Source organism: Hippocampus zosterae, chromosome 5, assembly GCF_025434085.1.
Source record: "Hippocampus zosterae strain Florida chromosome 5, ASM2543408v3, whole genome shotgun sequence".
Taxonomy (NCBI): domain Eukaryota; kingdom Metazoa; phylum Chordata; class Actinopteri; order Syngnathiformes; family Syngnathidae; genus Hippocampus; species Hippocampus zosterae.
This window is the reverse complement of record NC_067455.1, coordinates 10,093,549-10,110,577: the sequence shown is the minus strand read 5'-3', so window position 1 is coordinate 10,110,577 and position 17,029 is coordinate 10,093,549. Positions and strand designations below refer to the sequence as shown.

Genomic DNA, 17,029 nt, shown 5'->3' with positions numbered 1-17,029 from the left:
TGTGAAAGAAAATAATATGTGACCTCATTTCATCCAGGTGAGTCCTCATTTTGCTGTCTGGATGTGGCTGTCACCATAGCAACTGTTTTGTTGATAATTAAAATGAAGTCAGTCGATTATACTTCCTGGTAGGGTGCTTATAAAAGGAGGTCATGCAAGTGGGGAGGACATCAATTAATTCTTTAAATTGTACACTCCCTCACTCATGTAAGCAGCATAAATTCACATCACATAGAAATAAATATGTTCCATTTCTATCCATCTACATCAAATGAAAAAAAAAAACCACCGAAAAATATTAGGAGCAATTTGGGATAATTTCATTTTTTGTTGAAACTCGGTCACCTATTTTATTGGAACACATCACCGCCTTGACTTACAAGTTTAATTTCTTCCAAAAATCGTCTCTCAAATCATCTTTCCAAATTTAAATGAATGGAAATGCCATTAATCCATTTCAACGCCACAAAAAAACACCAGCAAGTTTTGTGACGTGTTATAATAAGAAAAATAGCACTCAACCATGTTGTAAAATGTAAAATGGTTTGTCCATGATGATTCAGCAGGCATTGTGCTGTTTATACACACACTTTGGCCACGGTAATGCAGGCAGACATACTACACATAGATGTGGGAAACAGGACACCGTTGCAACTAAGCTGCAGTTATAGTTGTTGTTCTCGCAGAGGATAAAGAATACATGCCTGTGACTATTGCTATATAATCTGCATCTGTTGTTGCCACTTGTGTTCAGATATAGCAGGGATTACCTGTCGTTTTAAGTTGAAATATCAACAATAACCACAAGATGGCAGACATGTCTTAGTTGTGCTGACACTGGGTTTTTATATTTTAACAATGTTAGTTGGCCTCACAACATTTTTTTTGCTGATATCTCAATAGTATCAGCAATTGTAAGGGAGTTCTTTTTTTTGGTGGTAAAATGTTCAAAATTAGTTTTTGCAGTTAATGTTGGTTTCTTGTTCAACAGTTTTACGCCAACTTTGAATGGTATGTTTTATGCAAGAGAGCCATTTGCACTGAAAAATAATACAGTTAGGATAGTGGATCTTTTATATATGTACTGTATTGAAAAATATATTGAAATAAATAATTCGATATATTAAGAGCAAATGTCTTCTACATATGTACATATTTTTATATTCTATATTTCAAATAGCATTGTTGTCATATATCTGGATTAGGGTTAGTGTTAGTGTTAAAGTTTGATTAGAAAATTTGAAGCATTTTTTAATAGAACAACTATAGGACTTTTTATGTTTTCCTATTACAGTGTCCCCAAAATTAATTTTGCTCACAAATTCAATGCAATGTTCGGGTGAGCGTTTTGGAAAATGATGCTGGGATACGAGTAACGAGAAAATACACACATACTGAAAACGCATTTCACTATTTGCTGCGCGCACACACTCACTGAATTCAAAGCTGCACGTGGCTCGCTCGGCGCGCACCGACCGGCCGCATGTGATGTTGTTTTTGTCCCCGTCTCCACTTTACCAGTATTGTCTCGACTTTGCAAGGCACAATAAGCCACCAATTACACAACTCTTGCTTCCCCGCTGTCTAATAAGACGTGAGTCAGTGCGGACGCGCTCTGGCCGTGACTGCTCAGCGGCAGACGGCCGGTGAAGTGGAGGAGGAGGACAACAAGACTAAGTGGAGGGTGCTAGCGCTCCATACGGAGTGAAATGTCACAATGTGAACACAAGGCTTTCCAGTGAAAGGGGAGATGTTCATGTGTTCATGTGCCCTGCAGGCCCACGCGCTTCTTTATACACAAGCAGCACACACAACAATTGGAGCTGGTGTGGGAAATAATGAAATAGAAATGACTACATATCTCAGAGAAACACCATCCATCATGTAATAGTGGCTCCCATTTGTTTCGTTTATTGAGGGGGGGGGGGGAAGAGCAGTAATTGCCCAACAAAAAATATAACATTATAGTCAACATTTTTCATGTTACAGCAATGGGGCCACATCAATAAATTAGGGCGGGGCCACCTGACATGAGTAATCCTGCTTGGCAACTTTTAATCATGTCTTTATTTTGTTTAGGATGTGTCATATGTATATAGTAAATACAGCATGGCCAAGAAAATAAAAAGACTTTGTGGTGCCTACTGGCAGCGAAGCAACCCTCTTAAATGTACACGCTTTCTTCGAAACATCAAGAAAGTCCTCACATGACACAAAAAAAATAGTACAAATGCAGAGTTGTGCCTACATCAAGGCGTTCTTCTCCACCTCCTCGCTCTTCTTACTACGTTTACTTGAACGTTTGACCGCAACGACGAGGACCAAAACTGCAAACACCAACATGTGGTTGATTTTTTTGGTTTGTTTTGTTTTTGCTTCGAGAATGAGGGGAAGGAGCAACAGAGCAAAATCAGGGAGAAACTCACCACAGAATCCCAGAGTTCCCGCCAGGATGCCGATGGTGGTTCCCATTCCGTATTTGAAGCCGTGCTCGCCTGGTGCCACGTAGCAGTAACCCAGCTCCGTGCACGTGCACACGTGTACTGGTGGTAAGAGAAATTGATTAGCATATGAATGTTTTTTTGTTTTTTGTTTTTAAATACGCCACCCTGCACTGTATAATAATAACGTGACGACACAAAACATATTAGAACCTCTTCTGGCTAACTTTGGGCTGCAGAGTCCAAAAATGACAATTAGTTTATTTGAATTGGCTTTAGTTTTTTGAGATATCAATATTTTTGATTGATAATGAATGTGCTTTGACAGTTTACCAAATGCACTTTGATCATTATGAAAAGTAGCATTTTCACCCGTTTTTAGATTTATTGCTGCTACATTGCCTCATTTTCTGAATTTTTGCTTGATTTCCACCCGGAACATGGTTTACATACGGAAGGCTCACAATGGCCAACGTTCACGACATTACATTAAAAACGAAAGAATATTGTACTTGACATGACAGATACAGCCTCACCAAATTTGAAGAATCAAGTCAACATAAATTTCAATTTGTGCAGTCTTACAACTTTTCTTAAAGAAGACTATGTAATGTCTCTAAAACTAAAACAATGTAATTTTCGGATTTTGCAACATCAGAATCCCCTGAAACCGTAACATTTTCTGCAACAAAACGTGTTTGCCAACTTGACCAGGGTTATGATAATAGTAAAATGCCTTCATCAATTTTTTTTTAGGGGGAGGGGGGTACATTTTATAACTATTTTGTTCTGCATCCTGTTTATTTTTGGGTGTAATTCTACTGTCGACCAGTAGATGGTAGCACACGATTGCAAATTCAAACAAAGAACAAAAACACGTCAGTGCAGTATTTCAATTTAGCCTCATTTTTGCTGAAAATGACTGAAAGTCATTTCCTGTGTAATCCTGCTTTTTACGCCTTCAGAACGGCTGTAGGTTCATTTTATAGTGTACATGTGTGGGCATGATTATCGGTGTATATTGTGAGATGATATATTTGTTCGTTTGGAAACAACACGGTTTGTTTACTGTAAATGGGTAGAGGGACCAATACGCTGCAACATTGTACAATATTGTTGCCTCATCCTCTCACTCAATATATGCGTTTGAATGTGTTTGTATTGTTTCAAAAAGACCTTAAAAAATTAAGTGGTGAAAATGCTATTAAAAAAATGCCTCAGGAGTATTTAATTAGGGCACTTCAAAATCCTGGATTTTGGAACGGAATCCCAGTGGTGAAGGGGGATTACTGTAATCATTATCATGAAGTATTTTAGTAGTGAATTCAGTAAAAGTAGCAGTGTAGAATTCTGTCGTACTTAAAAAAAAAAAATTTGGGCGGGGGGGTTTCCATAAAACAGAAATTCTCGGACTGATTGAAATTGAAAGTAGCCTGCTTCACTGACCCTCAAAGGGCTGCGTGACTCCCATCCCTGCATTATCTTTCACGTTGATGGGCAGACTAAACGTTCGGTCTTCCGTTGGTGTTTTCTTCAGGGTCAACTTGGCTGTGGTGCCTGGGCAGTACACAACAGAGGAGCGTGATGGAAGTGCTTACAAGGTGTCTTATAGCACATCGGAAAGTCATTGCATCATTTCGGTACCGTCAATGGTTTCCAGGTCCCAGTTGTGGGATTTTTTGCTGTGGGCCAGGACAAAGGTGAAGGGCTGCGAAAAGGGAGCGTCGTCTCCGTCGTGAGCCTTGATGAACACCGGCTCGGGTTTCTTCAGGCACATGAAGGCCTGTGTCTCCGTCAGTTTGGGGGTGTTGTCATTCACATCCAGCAACCTCACCGACACCACACGCTCGTCTAACTTTTCAGGATTATCTGTTGAGTGGAGATTACATTTGGAGTTATATTCATTCTTTGCAACCCTAATGAGGACAAGCGCTGTGATATTACAAATGCCTTTTGTGACAGTAAAAAACATTTGTTCCTGTAATGGATGTAAATAACTCTTTTCCTAACACAGTGCTAAAAAAGTCCAGTACAGTATGTAAGTGTCACAACAATTGTTTTTTAAAATTGTCTCGGACCCTTCTCGAAGGCAGTGACAGTGACTTCAAAGGTCTCCAGGGTCTCTCTGTCCAGCTTGTCTTTGGTTGAAATTTGTCCGGTGGCTGGGTTCAACTCCAGCCAGCCTTTGGTGTCACCTTCCATCTTGAAACTGCCCAACAACAATAACAACAACAACAATAACCCAGACAAAGTCAGAGGAAACAAATCAATAGTTTACTCATGTACGCACACGTGATGGAACCAAAGTCCAAAACACGCCGTCAAATTTAAAGTGCGAGGAATTATTGATGACTTTGTGATTGATTTGCACGTGTTGCTTTTGAGGTCAGTTTACTCCATCACATTGTCATAGCTTGTAAACTTGCACACTTCAGCCTCGTGCATGCAGAACAATCACACTTTTGATGTCAGTCTAAGTAAAGTAAGTAAGTAACGAACAGTTTACCACGGATTAACTCACTCATGAACTTACTTATTGGCAAACTCACTCATTAACTTATCTGTTAAACTCATTAACTAACCGGTACATGACTTACAAACTTCCTAACTCATTCACCCACTCAGAAAGTGAACCAACTCACGCACTCAGTATTTGACTCACTCATTAACTACATAACTCGCGAACAAACCCAAAAAACGGACTCACTTCATCATTAACTTAATCATCAAATAACTAGAGTAGTTTAAAAACTTGAACACTAAATAAACCCACTAACTTACTAACTCCCACGAGTCTCAAATGTTTTTCGATAAGTACGCACTCACTCACTCACTCACTCACTCTATGACTAAGTGCCTTAATTTAATAGATAAATCACTTACTCACTCACTCACAAGTCTGTTGCTGTTTGGTACTAATGTCAGGGGGTGCAAAGTTTCCGCAGATGGTCCTTTACCGTATCTCTTTGCCCTCAGGGTCCTTGGCCTCCACCGTGAGCAGCACGGCTCCCTTTGTGATGTTTTCGGGCACAACTACTTCCATGATGTCCAGTGTAAATTCCGGGACCTCGTCGACGTCGGTTACAGACACGGACGCAAAGGCGGTGGATTCGGCACCGTACTCCAGGCCGCTCATCAAAGGCTCCGGGTTCCGAGCATCGATCTTCAACTTGTAGGAGGACGAGGTCTCAAAATCCAGAGGCTGTAGGTACACAACACGAAATGTTTGGATACCTAACATTACCCGTAGGAGTATTTCCATTGTTACCGTAGTGACTCAAACAGCAATACCCTAAATATTGTGCTGTCAGAGCCTTTATCCAGATTCTCCTTTATTTTATGTCCATAGCCCATTGAGAAAAACATTTGCATTAAAAAAAAATCATTTTCATTCCCCAAAGTGCATTTCAAACACAATTTAACACTCGATTGCTATTACATAAGCATACCTGTGAACAGATTGCATTTCAATAAAAAGGTTACCATGACAACTGAGCTAAAATACCAAGCGCTGCAATTCTATCTCTTAAAAAGCAAGTTCATGTCCTTTCACAGACTAACTGAAGATTCTACATGGACGGGTGCAAGGTTGTTACAGTTAATGAAAGAATTGGGAAAAAAAATTGTTTGGTAACAAAATAACAAACAAAATTCATTTAAAATAACTGAATAAGATCTTCATCCATTAATTTACCAATCCGCTTATGCTCACGATGTTCGTGGGCGTTCTGGAGTCTAACCCAGTTCCCTTTGGGTAGTAGCCCGGGTGGCACCCTGAACTGGTTTGCCAGCCAATCGCAGGGCACACAGAGACGAACAATCATCCGCGCTCACAATCACACGAGAGACAATTTAGAGTGTTGCATACACCAATGGCGCATGTTTTTAGAATGTAGGAGGAAAGCGGAGTACCCCGAGAAAACCCACGTAGGCACGGGGAGAAAATGCAAACTCCAGACAGGTAGACCAGAGCTGGAATCAAACCCTGCACCTCTGCACTGTGAGCCTGACGCGCTAACTAGTTGACCACCGGGCCGCCTAAAGCTAAAACCAAAACAAACTATAATTATAGCAAAAAAGTCAATTTTCCTTTTGCCAGTTAATATGATTCATGAGCCTCCAGGGTTCATTTTAAATGTATTTACTTCGGTAGTGCTGTAAAGTCAATCTATCTTTTGATAATAAAATTGTCATTTAATTTACTGCACCGTACTTTGTAACCTTTTCTTTTGTATCATATATTTTATGGTTCAATGATTTTGTTGTTTACGATGATACTACTGCAGCGTGTTATACCGGAGACAAATTCCTTGTGTGTTCTACATACTTGGCCAATAAAGATGATTCCGATTCTGATTCTGATTTATACATGAAACACTATATATACTGTATATTTTATTCCATTTATTTAGAAAAAAACTAATACTAAAACTAATAAGCGCTAAACTAAAGCAAAACATTAAAAAAGGAACTGAAAAGTAATAGAAACAGGAAAAAAAGTAAAACCACTGAAAACCCCTAAAATATTACAACCTCTGGTAAGGTGACGTTTGTACCTTTGCGATGACCACGTGGCCGACGCCTTTTCCGTCCGTTTCCACGGTAAACACGCCGTCGTCGTTGCCGGCTGAGATGTGAAACTCGATGAAGGAGCTGCCGCTGTCTGCGTCGTCGTCATCCGACGCGCTGATGTTGAGCACCGTTTGTCCCACGGCGGCGTCTTCGGCCACCGTGTAGCTGCCGTACTGAACGACAACGCGCATGCATACATCATCAGGAGCTGTACTTTCGTGTACAGACTTTTCCGGCGTCTTGACTACACGCAGGGAAGTCATCTTAATGCAAAAAAGCTTAATGTGGCATAATGTAAAAAAAAAAATACCACCAGTCATTATTAAAATACACATGCACATCTCTGTGTTTAACCTCTATAAATACCAAAACAATTACAACGGTGTTTGGGATTTTTTGGGGGGCATTAACTTTTTCCTTACCATAGACATTCACTTAATATTTGAAAACTACAACCTAGTCCCACCAACATTCATGTGCCAGGTTTTATTAACCCTTTCATGCACCCATAATGATAACCTGGAACCTGATAACATCATATGATGTCCACTGTAGTAACCACAGTCCCTGAAAGGGTTAAAATTGGCTCAGGTGCTGAGGTAGTTCAACTAAAAAGTGTGCCGTGGTCCACTACACTCGTTTATTAGATCAAAAGTGGAGTGCTGCCATTCTGCTCTTCATCAATTATGTAATTGTACGCTACCTAATGAATGACCTGTGCTATATTTTTGCCAGGAAAAATTCCTACTTTTTTGTTTTCTCTTTTACTTGACTAAATGAGTTCAAACAGTACTTCCACTTGCACCAGATTTTTTGATACTCCCACACAAGTACAGTGTGAGTCCTTTGGTCACCTCTGATTCGGACACACACTGATCTAATGCGATGCAACGATTGTGTGCTTACATCATTCTTCTCAAAGCGAGGCAATTCGTTGTTCACATCAATGACCTTGACCACGACCTTACAGAGAACACTGTGAGCTGAAGGACAGAAGTGATGAGTAAGTACCTGCACATCAATGCCTGTGTATGTGTGTGTGTGTGTGTGTGTGTGTGGTACCTGGATCACTGACTCTAACATCCAGGTTGTACACCTGATGGTTTCTGCGCTGCAGCGCGCGCAGCGTTTGGATTCGACCAGAGGCGGCGTCAATGGCGAAGGCTTCGGGCGAGGTGGAGGGCTGCTGCGACATGATGGTATAAGTCAGCAGAGCGTTCAACGTCTCCGCTTGGTCGGCGTCGTGGGCTATCAGGTCCCCAATCAGACTGCCTGAAAGCACACCAGAGATTTTACACCTTAAGGAGAGGGGCCGGGAGGGCGGGGGGAGGGGTGGGGGGCATATGTATTTATACTACATTTTGACAATCGACTACAATTTTACATCGGACCATTCCAGCAATCTGTATGACAAAAATGCCATTTTAAATACGCGCTGATGTGCAAAATACGTGCTCTTAATGTATTTTGTTTTTTATAACACATTTACAAAGTGCTCTCGTACATAAAAGTTACCATTCAAGAATGGCACAAAATGTATATGTACAGTATATATAAATTGCCACATGTATTCACTAGTCCACTGCAGTGCAGGAAACATGTTTATAATCCTCCACAATAAATAAATCATACAATGTATTGTATATATTTTTTCTAACTTATTATTATTATTATTATTTTTTTTTAATTCATCAACACGCCACTTATAGTGACATTTGCCCATCCCTGAAGCAGCTATTTACAATGCAAATGAAGGAACATTTCAAATGTTCGGCCTTGAAGCACACAAAAAGAAAACAATTGCGGAGGTCTCACCGACAGGCTCGCCCTCCTGCACCTCAAACACGGTCTCCTCTTCCTTGCACACGGGCGCATTGTCGTTCACATCCTCCACCACAACGTGGATCTCCATCGGGGGATCCACCTGGTTCTCATAGACATCCTCGGCCATCACGACCAGGATATACTGAAACAGGAGCAGTTCCAGTTAGTTACGCGAGTGAAAATTGATTAGTTGTGTCAATAATTCACTTTGTGTCTGAAGTAATATACGTAACTAAAGATGTTTGATTACATTTTGATGACGTTTTTCAATTCATTTTGAGTAGATGCTCTCAACTGTTAACCATTTTCGCAACTATTTTAAGACCTGGGAGTTTTACAATATTCTTTATTTACCTTTCTGCAAATGTTCACACTCAGAGAAATCTAAATTTGTCAACAGCATTTTCGCTGCCGGCAACTACTCATTGCAATGCACTAATATGTTTGTTACTTCCCAACTGCTCGTATGTCAAAGAGGAACTCAGTAATGTGCAAAAGCGTTCACCATGTCCTTCTCCTCCCTGTCTAGCTCCTCCGTGAGCAGAATTTCTCCATCCTCAGTGATCTGGAAAGGGAACCTCAGCTCTCGTTCTTTCTGCACAAGCCTGTAAATGGCGCCTGGCTCATTGGACTGGACCTAAAACCAGACAACAAGATGGGTCATTGTGGAGCGTCTGCATCTGAATGAATTTCCTCCTCACCTTGGCAATGACTCGCGGGTAGGATCCCTCCAGGTGCTCCTGAATGGCAATCCTGCCGGGGTTGACCCACAGGTTGGGCTGCACCGCAATGTGCACTCTGGAGTTGCCGCTCAGCGCCATCTCGGATGCTCCTCCCATGTCGTGGACTTTCACGATTAAGGTGTAGTCCGGGTCCTCCAGGGGGTCCAGGTTGCTGCGTCTCATCTCTGACACCAAAGAATAAGATGAGGGGTAACTTGATTATCAGTGACTAACTGAAATGAAAGTTGCACACACACACACCTGCTCTCTCCACACAAGTGAAGAAGGGGTTTTCTTCATTGGGGACGGTTGGCGAGGGACAGTAGTTGTTAAATTTTGCCTTGAGAGACTCGGCGCTGCGCTCTTCTCCTCTGGCGTACTGGATTGTCTCCCTGGCATTGAGCATGCGCTCCCCTGTCACACATGCAGGATAAAGCGGTAAGAGTAACCTCTAAAGTCACACAAAAATTCGGATATTATAACACTGTGACACAAGCTGCAATGTAAGTTAGATTTTGAAAAAAAACATTTGATTTTGTGTGAAGAGGCTAACTTTCAAGCAACACACAGAATTCCCCTCTGCACTTTTCACAATGCTTCCTCCATGCGTATATCATCAGAGTAAAACTTGAGTACAGTGTTACATTTTTTGATCATTTGTTGTTGTTGTTTTTTTTACTTTTTAATATTGACAGTATTTAACTCCTTGTTAAAATCATATGAAGGAAGATAAATCATGTATAAGCAGCAAGTCTCCCTTAAAACTGAGGCTAACACTGTTTGTAATTACATCTACGATGATATATTTCATTGTAATAGTCTATCATTAAAATAAACTATTTTACATTTTTACACATTTTTCTCTTCATCTACAAAATACCCATCTGACTATATTAAACCTTTAAATGGTAAATATTTTTACCATTGAGCTAAAAAAAAATTGCCCCCCTGTGCTCTTAAAAAAAAAGTATTTGCATTATTTCCTGTGGGGTGATGTGATTCTAAATCTAAACTGCGTTGGACTTTAGCGGCTCGACAAAAAAAAAAGTTTTGGCGCACCACACAAACAATTAAAATGTGCGCGACCAAGTGGTACGTGAGGAAATCACTATCTGAGCACAGTTCAGTTGTATTTAACTTTAACCCTGGGGAACCCACGGGGTCAAATTTGGCCCCTATAAATTCCGCTACTCAAATGCTACCCTTAAATCCCAAAGGGTCAAATTTGGCCCAAATCCTAAATGAGGATTAAAGCATGAAATATTTGGAAAAACATACAAACAGTATATTTTGGTGTTCAGTGAACATATAGCAGTCATTTAATGTATAATTTTCCATCATTTTCCAAAGAAGAAAAAGGTTCTTGGGTTCTCGAGGGTTAAGTTTCAAACTGAGCATAACGATGCAGTATCTGACAATATCAAATATACATTTTTGATCAGCCGTTATAACGCATTCTAATGCTGGTCAACATATCTCAATGCTTTGAGCACTACACCTGAATGTTGTTTTTCCGGTGGGAAAAAAAGTTGGGCTGCTCCAATGTATCAAGTGTTTCAACGCAGTTATGACGATTTCTTTGCCTTCACGTGCCGCCTGATTCCAAGTAGTCAGTCATACGCAATCTCACGCGACACATCACGGCAGTCTGCCACCAATCTGCGTTAATCTTGCCCAGACCAGATGAGCTGCGTAATCTGGTTTCACTCTGACAATGTGCTGCCAGATTACGGGCAGAAATAGACTGATGACTGACATTTCGCACCCGACACGTGACATTTCGCACCCGGCGGGCGGGACGGGGCGTCACCTTGCTCGGTGGTGGAGATCTCTCCCGAGTTGGGATCCACCTGGAAGAGCAGAGTGTTGTGTCGATTGGGGATCTGGCTGACTAGGCTGTACGTCAACTGAGCGTTGGGAGTGCTGGGGTCGTCACGATCCAACGCAAACACGCGAGTGAACGGGACACCTGGAATGATACATAACAATGCTTCCCTGGTTGGATTGTGGTTTCAAAAATCAACGGTGGTGGTCCAGAGGTAGAATGCGCACCTGCTGGAGTGTTCTCTCGGACCAAAGCGGTGTAGTAACTCTGGTTGAAATATGGAGCGTGGTTGTTGATGTCCATCACGTGGATGGTTGCGAAAATGGGCCCCTCCACGACCTCGTCGTCCACTAAGGCCTCCACCTGGAAACAAGCACATGCACATTCATATGAAATAAAATCAGGGACGTGACATCCACCACACACATCAGCGAAGGTCAGAATCTGTCTGCCTGCACCTCGATCAAATCCACCAAAATCGAATTGCACTACCTGCACCACAACTTGGACCTGTTTTTAACTAATCTAAATTCTAGTTTATCTTCTATCACCAAATTGTGACCGAAATTGCCCTCAGAATGCCCAGCAAGGCCCAATGCAGTCTGTTGAATTCCCACACACGGTGAACTCAATTTGCCCCAGGGTGAAAATGAAGATGGGGCAGTTTTTACGCCTGTGTTACATTTTTACGGGTGCCCGCTTATGAAAATAGGATTCTTGGATTTAGATTGTTTTTCTGGGGCAATGACAAAATGTCAATTAAACACAAAAATACAGCGCTTAAAAAAAGCATGAAAAAAATAGCACTGTATTTTTGTCATGCTTTTTTTTTTTTTTAACAATCTCTAGCACTTAAAATCCATGCGACATAATTGCACAGGTATGGTGGGTGGTATGTTACCGCAACAAGGTAGTTGTCATTTTTGGACCAGTCCAGAGATTTGTCCAAGTAGAGCCAACCGTCAGCTGAGATCTTGATGTCATCGCTGCCTTCTCCTTTCAGCCTGAAAGCGTTCACACCAGGATGGCTGACCTGGAACTGAGCAAAAACAACTCACATATTATATTAACTTTAAAAAAAAGTTACAATTTTAGTGCGCTTGTGTGTGTGTGTGTGTGAGTGCGGTACCTGACAGAGTGCGTAGGGCACAGGTGTGCCCTCCTGCACCTTCATCACCAAGTTCTCAAAGGGGATCTTCTTGCCATCCAGGCCCGAGCCAGCAGCCTGTCAAAGGTTGAGAAAGCAAACAGTATTGCATCTCACTCAAGGGATTCCTAATACTTTGGTGACCGTATTTAGCCACGTGAGAATAATGAACTGAAGTCATAGTTGCACAGGTGGGCACTCCCTCACAACCAGTAACTTTCAAACTCATGGTAAATGGGAGTCAATCCACTTGTTGACATTTAAAGTGCCCTTGATTAAACCCAAATAAAGTCTAGTTGTTCAGGTAGGCTGATTTTTTTTTTCCCTTTGGAGCACTTGTGTTCAGTTTGCACCGAGTATACTTTGTGTAACATGAAATACAACCAAAATATTTCATAGAACAATAAAAATGTAATCTGGATGAACATTTTTAAAAAAGGAGTTCATAATATGTTCATTATGTCTAGATTTTAAGAGACACTGTATAAAACATTTAGTCCAGAAATCGAGTGAGCAAAACTGTTCCCTACACCTGCTTTGTACGATTTTATCAGAACCATAGAACAAAAGTCCAAATGGAAGAAACACACTTTTCACTCCAACTCCCAAACGTCAGTGAACCAAACAAGATCAGTTATTGATTGAACCGGCATTACATGGAAAAAGTCTGGCCTTTCTTCAACAGCCCTCCCTAAGCAAAGACGGGACGGGACAAAGGACACCTTTCGCTTCAATGATTCAGCCATGAGTCACATTTTGCATCACGTATAGCTTCTCAGGAAATGGAGTGTGGTTCCTCTCCAAGAGTTTTTTTTTTTATGTGTGTTTTGACATTTTCTTATGAATATGCAGTGTACTCACAGATCCGAGCAAGAGTGCCAGAAGACACAGATGCACCATGGGAGTCATCATCACAGTCTGCGGAAAAACAACAAAAAGGAGACCAGTTAATACATCGAGTAAAACATGTTTTCTGTGCAAAGTTCAACTGTTTCCCCCCTAAATTGTATTGTAAATTGTAAATAGTAAAAGGGTTTCTTTTAAAAACTGAACTTAGGGTGCTGTATTCTGTTGTCGTCATAAATTACAATGCACGGTCGATTTCATATTACGCCAGCCTTTATAGGTCACACTTAAAAAGAGAAAAAGTATCTCCAAAACCTTATGTGCTAGAAAAAAAGTGAAGGCATTTTTTAAATCAGCGTCGAAAGTGCTCTCAGGGCAGTCCTTCTCAAATAATAGGGGGGGCTCTACTTTGGGGAAAGGGTGGGGTCGATCCTTGGGTGGCTCTGTGTGACACTTTTTTGGCGGGGCTGGGGGGCGCACGAGAATGAAGTGTAATTCCTGTCTGGTACAGTAGGTGGCGGTGGTGAGCACTTTTTAATTTTTTTTTCCCATTTCAGGCAAATTGATGCACTTTAATTCTTTGCTGTTACAGACTAAAAATTAAAAGTAATAAAGCTATTATTTGGAGTAAGTAGATCTATATATGCTTTTGTTTATGGTTTGCAGACATGTACTTTGAATGATTTTATGGACAAACTATACTATTTATAGTTGTGATGGAGAGTGGTAAGGCGCGAAATGTTTTCTTCTCCCTAGTGGGGCGTAACACAAAAGGAAAAAAAGTTACTGTAACATTAAAATATCACAATTACTATGATATTGTCCATTTGATTTCTGCTTTCACAAAAATTTGTCATCATGAATATATATTGGCGCAATCTACTTTTTTCCTTTCTAAATATTAAATTGTATTTTTTCTTTACTATCATTATTCTTATTCATATTTTTGGTTCTTTCCATTCCTACTGCCTTATAAGGGCATCCATTTAGTCTGCAGTTCAAATCACCGAATATGGTTCCTTAGCCAACAAATGTGCAGGAAACAGACACTTCATTTGGTACACAAGCGCAATCTGAAAGTGTCAATACAAGAGCAATATCAGAGTCCACAATCTGAAAGTATCAATGCAAGAGCGATATCAGAGTACGCTGAGAGGTGTACCTTATGAAGTGTCTGGGCAATATACAACATGCTAATTATGACAATGTTCTGCCTAAAAGCCCACAATGTCCACACTTTTCTTAAAAAGACAGCTTATCTATTGCATAATAAAACCATTTAGTCATGATACTACAGACACAGGAACATGACTCAAGTCGTGCAATGAAAGGGGAAGTGACCCCGGCGGACAAAGGTGAAGGTGACATTGAGTGGTGGCTAATGACCTTTTTTTAAAGTCACCAACCTGAGACACTCTCTATTTAAGGAACGCATAACTATTTTGATTATTTTAAAATTGGCTTCTGCTCTCCGGAGGACTACAACATACAAGTATTTTCACTTTATTTGACTTAAAACAAATGGTGCAAAGGCTGCGGCCCAAACCATGTACCCCGCAAATGTTCATAATGTACAGTCATAAACATTCGTTGGATTGTTGCGTGATATTAATGTCATCGATTTTGTATGTTCCTTGGCCGACTTTATGGAAAAAAAAGGAAAAAGGCTTCCGGGCGAGGATAAACCGAAGATGTGATTAATCTACAACAACTGTCAACTGTAAAATAGAATGCAGTTCTTGTCCTTCCACATAATACAATCAATAACCTTCGTTCTTATATTCAACATTTGCAAACAGCCAAGGTCATGCTCAAGAAACCATTGACAGCACATGCCAAGAAGGCCTGCACAAAGAAAATCAAACCACAATCACTTTTAAAAAGAGCAACCTTAAAGACATTGAAACGAAAGCGTGTATAAAGGAGAGTCGAGGTGACGCACCTTTCTCCGGAGAGATCCTGCCAGTCAGTCCGGGTGTGACTGATGTGAATTTTCATCCTGCCTCGTCAAACGTTAACCACACGTTAACCAGCACTCTTTTATTGGATCTAATCATTGTCTAATCAGCACTGTCACCACTCACCCACCAATGGGCACCAGGCTCGACAACCAGGAAGGAAGAAACACTGTAATGACTCTGTAAGGATTTCAAGACAGGAAATATCACGGCGGTACTTTCAAGTCAGAATGATCTTATTTGTCACGTTTGAATCTGGTTTATGATGTCATTGTGGTGGAAAAACAATCAAATATTGAGGCGAATCTGTTGCTTGTAATGTCATTTATGCATTCCAGCCTCGCACATCCCCCCAAAAAACTAAAAACATTTTAAAATGTATTTTAGTAAGAAAAATAGCATTTTAAAATATTACCGGTATAATGTATAAAGACATGCAGTAATGACATAATGAAATAGAATACAAACAATTTTGGCCACTTTTTTTGGTTGCTTCAATTCCATGGACATTGTGCTGCTCCCTCTGCTGTGCCTGCCTTGGCCATCTGGTGGCAGTGTAAAACAGACAAATTGATAAGCATGTCACTCTTGAGTAAACTACAGTCCTTTTAGTCTTTCTTTGCCGACGATAAATAATACATGCCTGTGAGCGTTGTTATATTGTCTGTCTACATGTGCCCCTTCACCATTTGTGTTCAATCATTTGTTGCTTGAAGGCTTACAACACAGCGACAGCAATGCCTTTCATTCGCCCATTTATTATATTGTTTGTTAGCATTAAACTAAACAGAATTATCCAAAGCAAGGTATGTGGTTGTTTAAAATACAAACTGTGTAGCTCTTTTGGTTTTATGTTTTCTTTGACAGTGCCGGGAGTGGCTATTTACAGCTTGAAGCCTCTTTTTGTCAAGAGCTGTTCACTATCTGCCAAACTGCTGCTTGTTGTGACACGAGCTGAGTTGAGTTCACTACAATCATACGGTGCTCGTATCTCAAATGCCTGTTTGCAAGTCAGAGCGCAAAATCGACTTAAAAACGGCACGTGTCTCCCAAAAGTCAACTGTCTCTACTTCATGAAATTCAACATTTTAAACACAGAAAATTGATGTTTCAACTTTAATTAATAATATCATTATGTGCATTTGTTACATCATTGACTTTATTACATTTAAGTCTCACTTTTGAAATAAATACGATGGCCAGCTGTGGAAAACTTCGTGCCTGGTCCCAGTGCCCAAGACCCCCCACCCTAAGGAGCTGAACAGCTACAGACCGGTGGCGCTGACGTCTCACCTGATGAAGACGCTGGAGAGACTCATCCTCGCCCGCCTTCGACCGCTGGTGAGCCCGTCACTGGACCCGCTGCAGTTTGCCTATCAGCCTGGCATCGGCGTGGAAGACGCCATTATCTACCTCCTCCACTCAGTGCTGTCACACTTGGAGAAGGCTAGGAGCACTGTGAGAATCATGTTCTTTGATTTCTCCAGTGCCTTCAACACCATGCAGCCCAACTTACTGGGAGGCAAACTGCAGAACGGCGGTGTGGTTTGTTTTTTCTTCTTTCTTCTTTCTACCCACATTCTTGTTGCTGGAGGCTGTAAATTTCCCATGTGTGGGACAAATAAAGGATATCTTGATCTTGACTGGTAGTAATCAGACGTCTTGTTTCAGTAGACCCTTTGTTAGTTCTAGAA

At 40.9% G+C, this 17,029-nt stretch overlaps 1 protein-coding gene and 1 long non-coding RNA gene across 2 annotated transcripts; one reads left to right on the top strand and one right to left on the bottom strand.

Moving 5' to 3' along the window:
• Nucleotides 1-1,885: 1,885 nt before the first annotated feature.
• Nucleotides 1,886-15,399, bottom strand: cdh17 (cadherin 17, LI cadherin (liver-intestine)). The gene is made up of 19 exons (XM_052064526.1): nucleotides 15,320-15,399; nucleotides 13,393-13,449; nucleotides 12,514-12,609; nucleotides 12,286-12,423; nucleotides 11,612-11,747; nucleotides 11,370-11,528; nucleotides 9,821-9,973; nucleotides 9,539-9,744; nucleotides 9,343-9,474; nucleotides 8,829-8,979; nucleotides 8,076-8,285; nucleotides 7,920-7,996; nucleotides 6,998-7,186; nucleotides 5,399-5,643; nucleotides 4,520-4,650; nucleotides 4,086-4,310; nucleotides 3,888-3,998; nucleotides 2,427-2,543; nucleotides 1,886-2,327 (listed from the first exon to the last, which is right to left on the bottom strand). Exons 2-19 carry the CDS (start codon nucleotides 13,441-13,443, stop codon nucleotides 2,245-2,247), a joined length of 2,610 nt encoding a protein of 869 aa, XP_051920486.1. The 5' UTR covers nucleotides 13,444-13,449; nucleotides 15,320-15,399; the 3' UTR covers nucleotides 1,886-2,244.
• Nucleotides 8,344-8,918, top strand: LOC127600213 (uncharacterized). The gene is made up of 2 exons (XR_007962293.1): nucleotides 8,344-8,505; nucleotides 8,748-8,918. It is a non-coding gene; the product is annotated as an uncharacterized LOC127600213 (long non-coding RNA).
• Nucleotides 15,400-17,029: the final 1,630 nt, after the last annotated feature.

Coding starts and splice junctions, on each gene's coding strand:
- cdh17 (XM_052064526.1), bottom strand. CDS start 13,443: ATGATGACTCCCATGGTGCATCTGTGTCTTCTGGCACTCTTGCTCGGA. Junction 12,424..12,513: donor TGCCCTACGCACTCTGTCAG/GTACCGCACTCA, acceptor GTTTTTGCTCAG/TTCCAGGTCAGCCATCCTGG. Junction 9,974..11,369: donor GATCTCCACCACCGAGCAAG/GTGACGCCCCGT, acceptor CATGTGTGACAG/GGGAGCGCATGCTCAATGCC.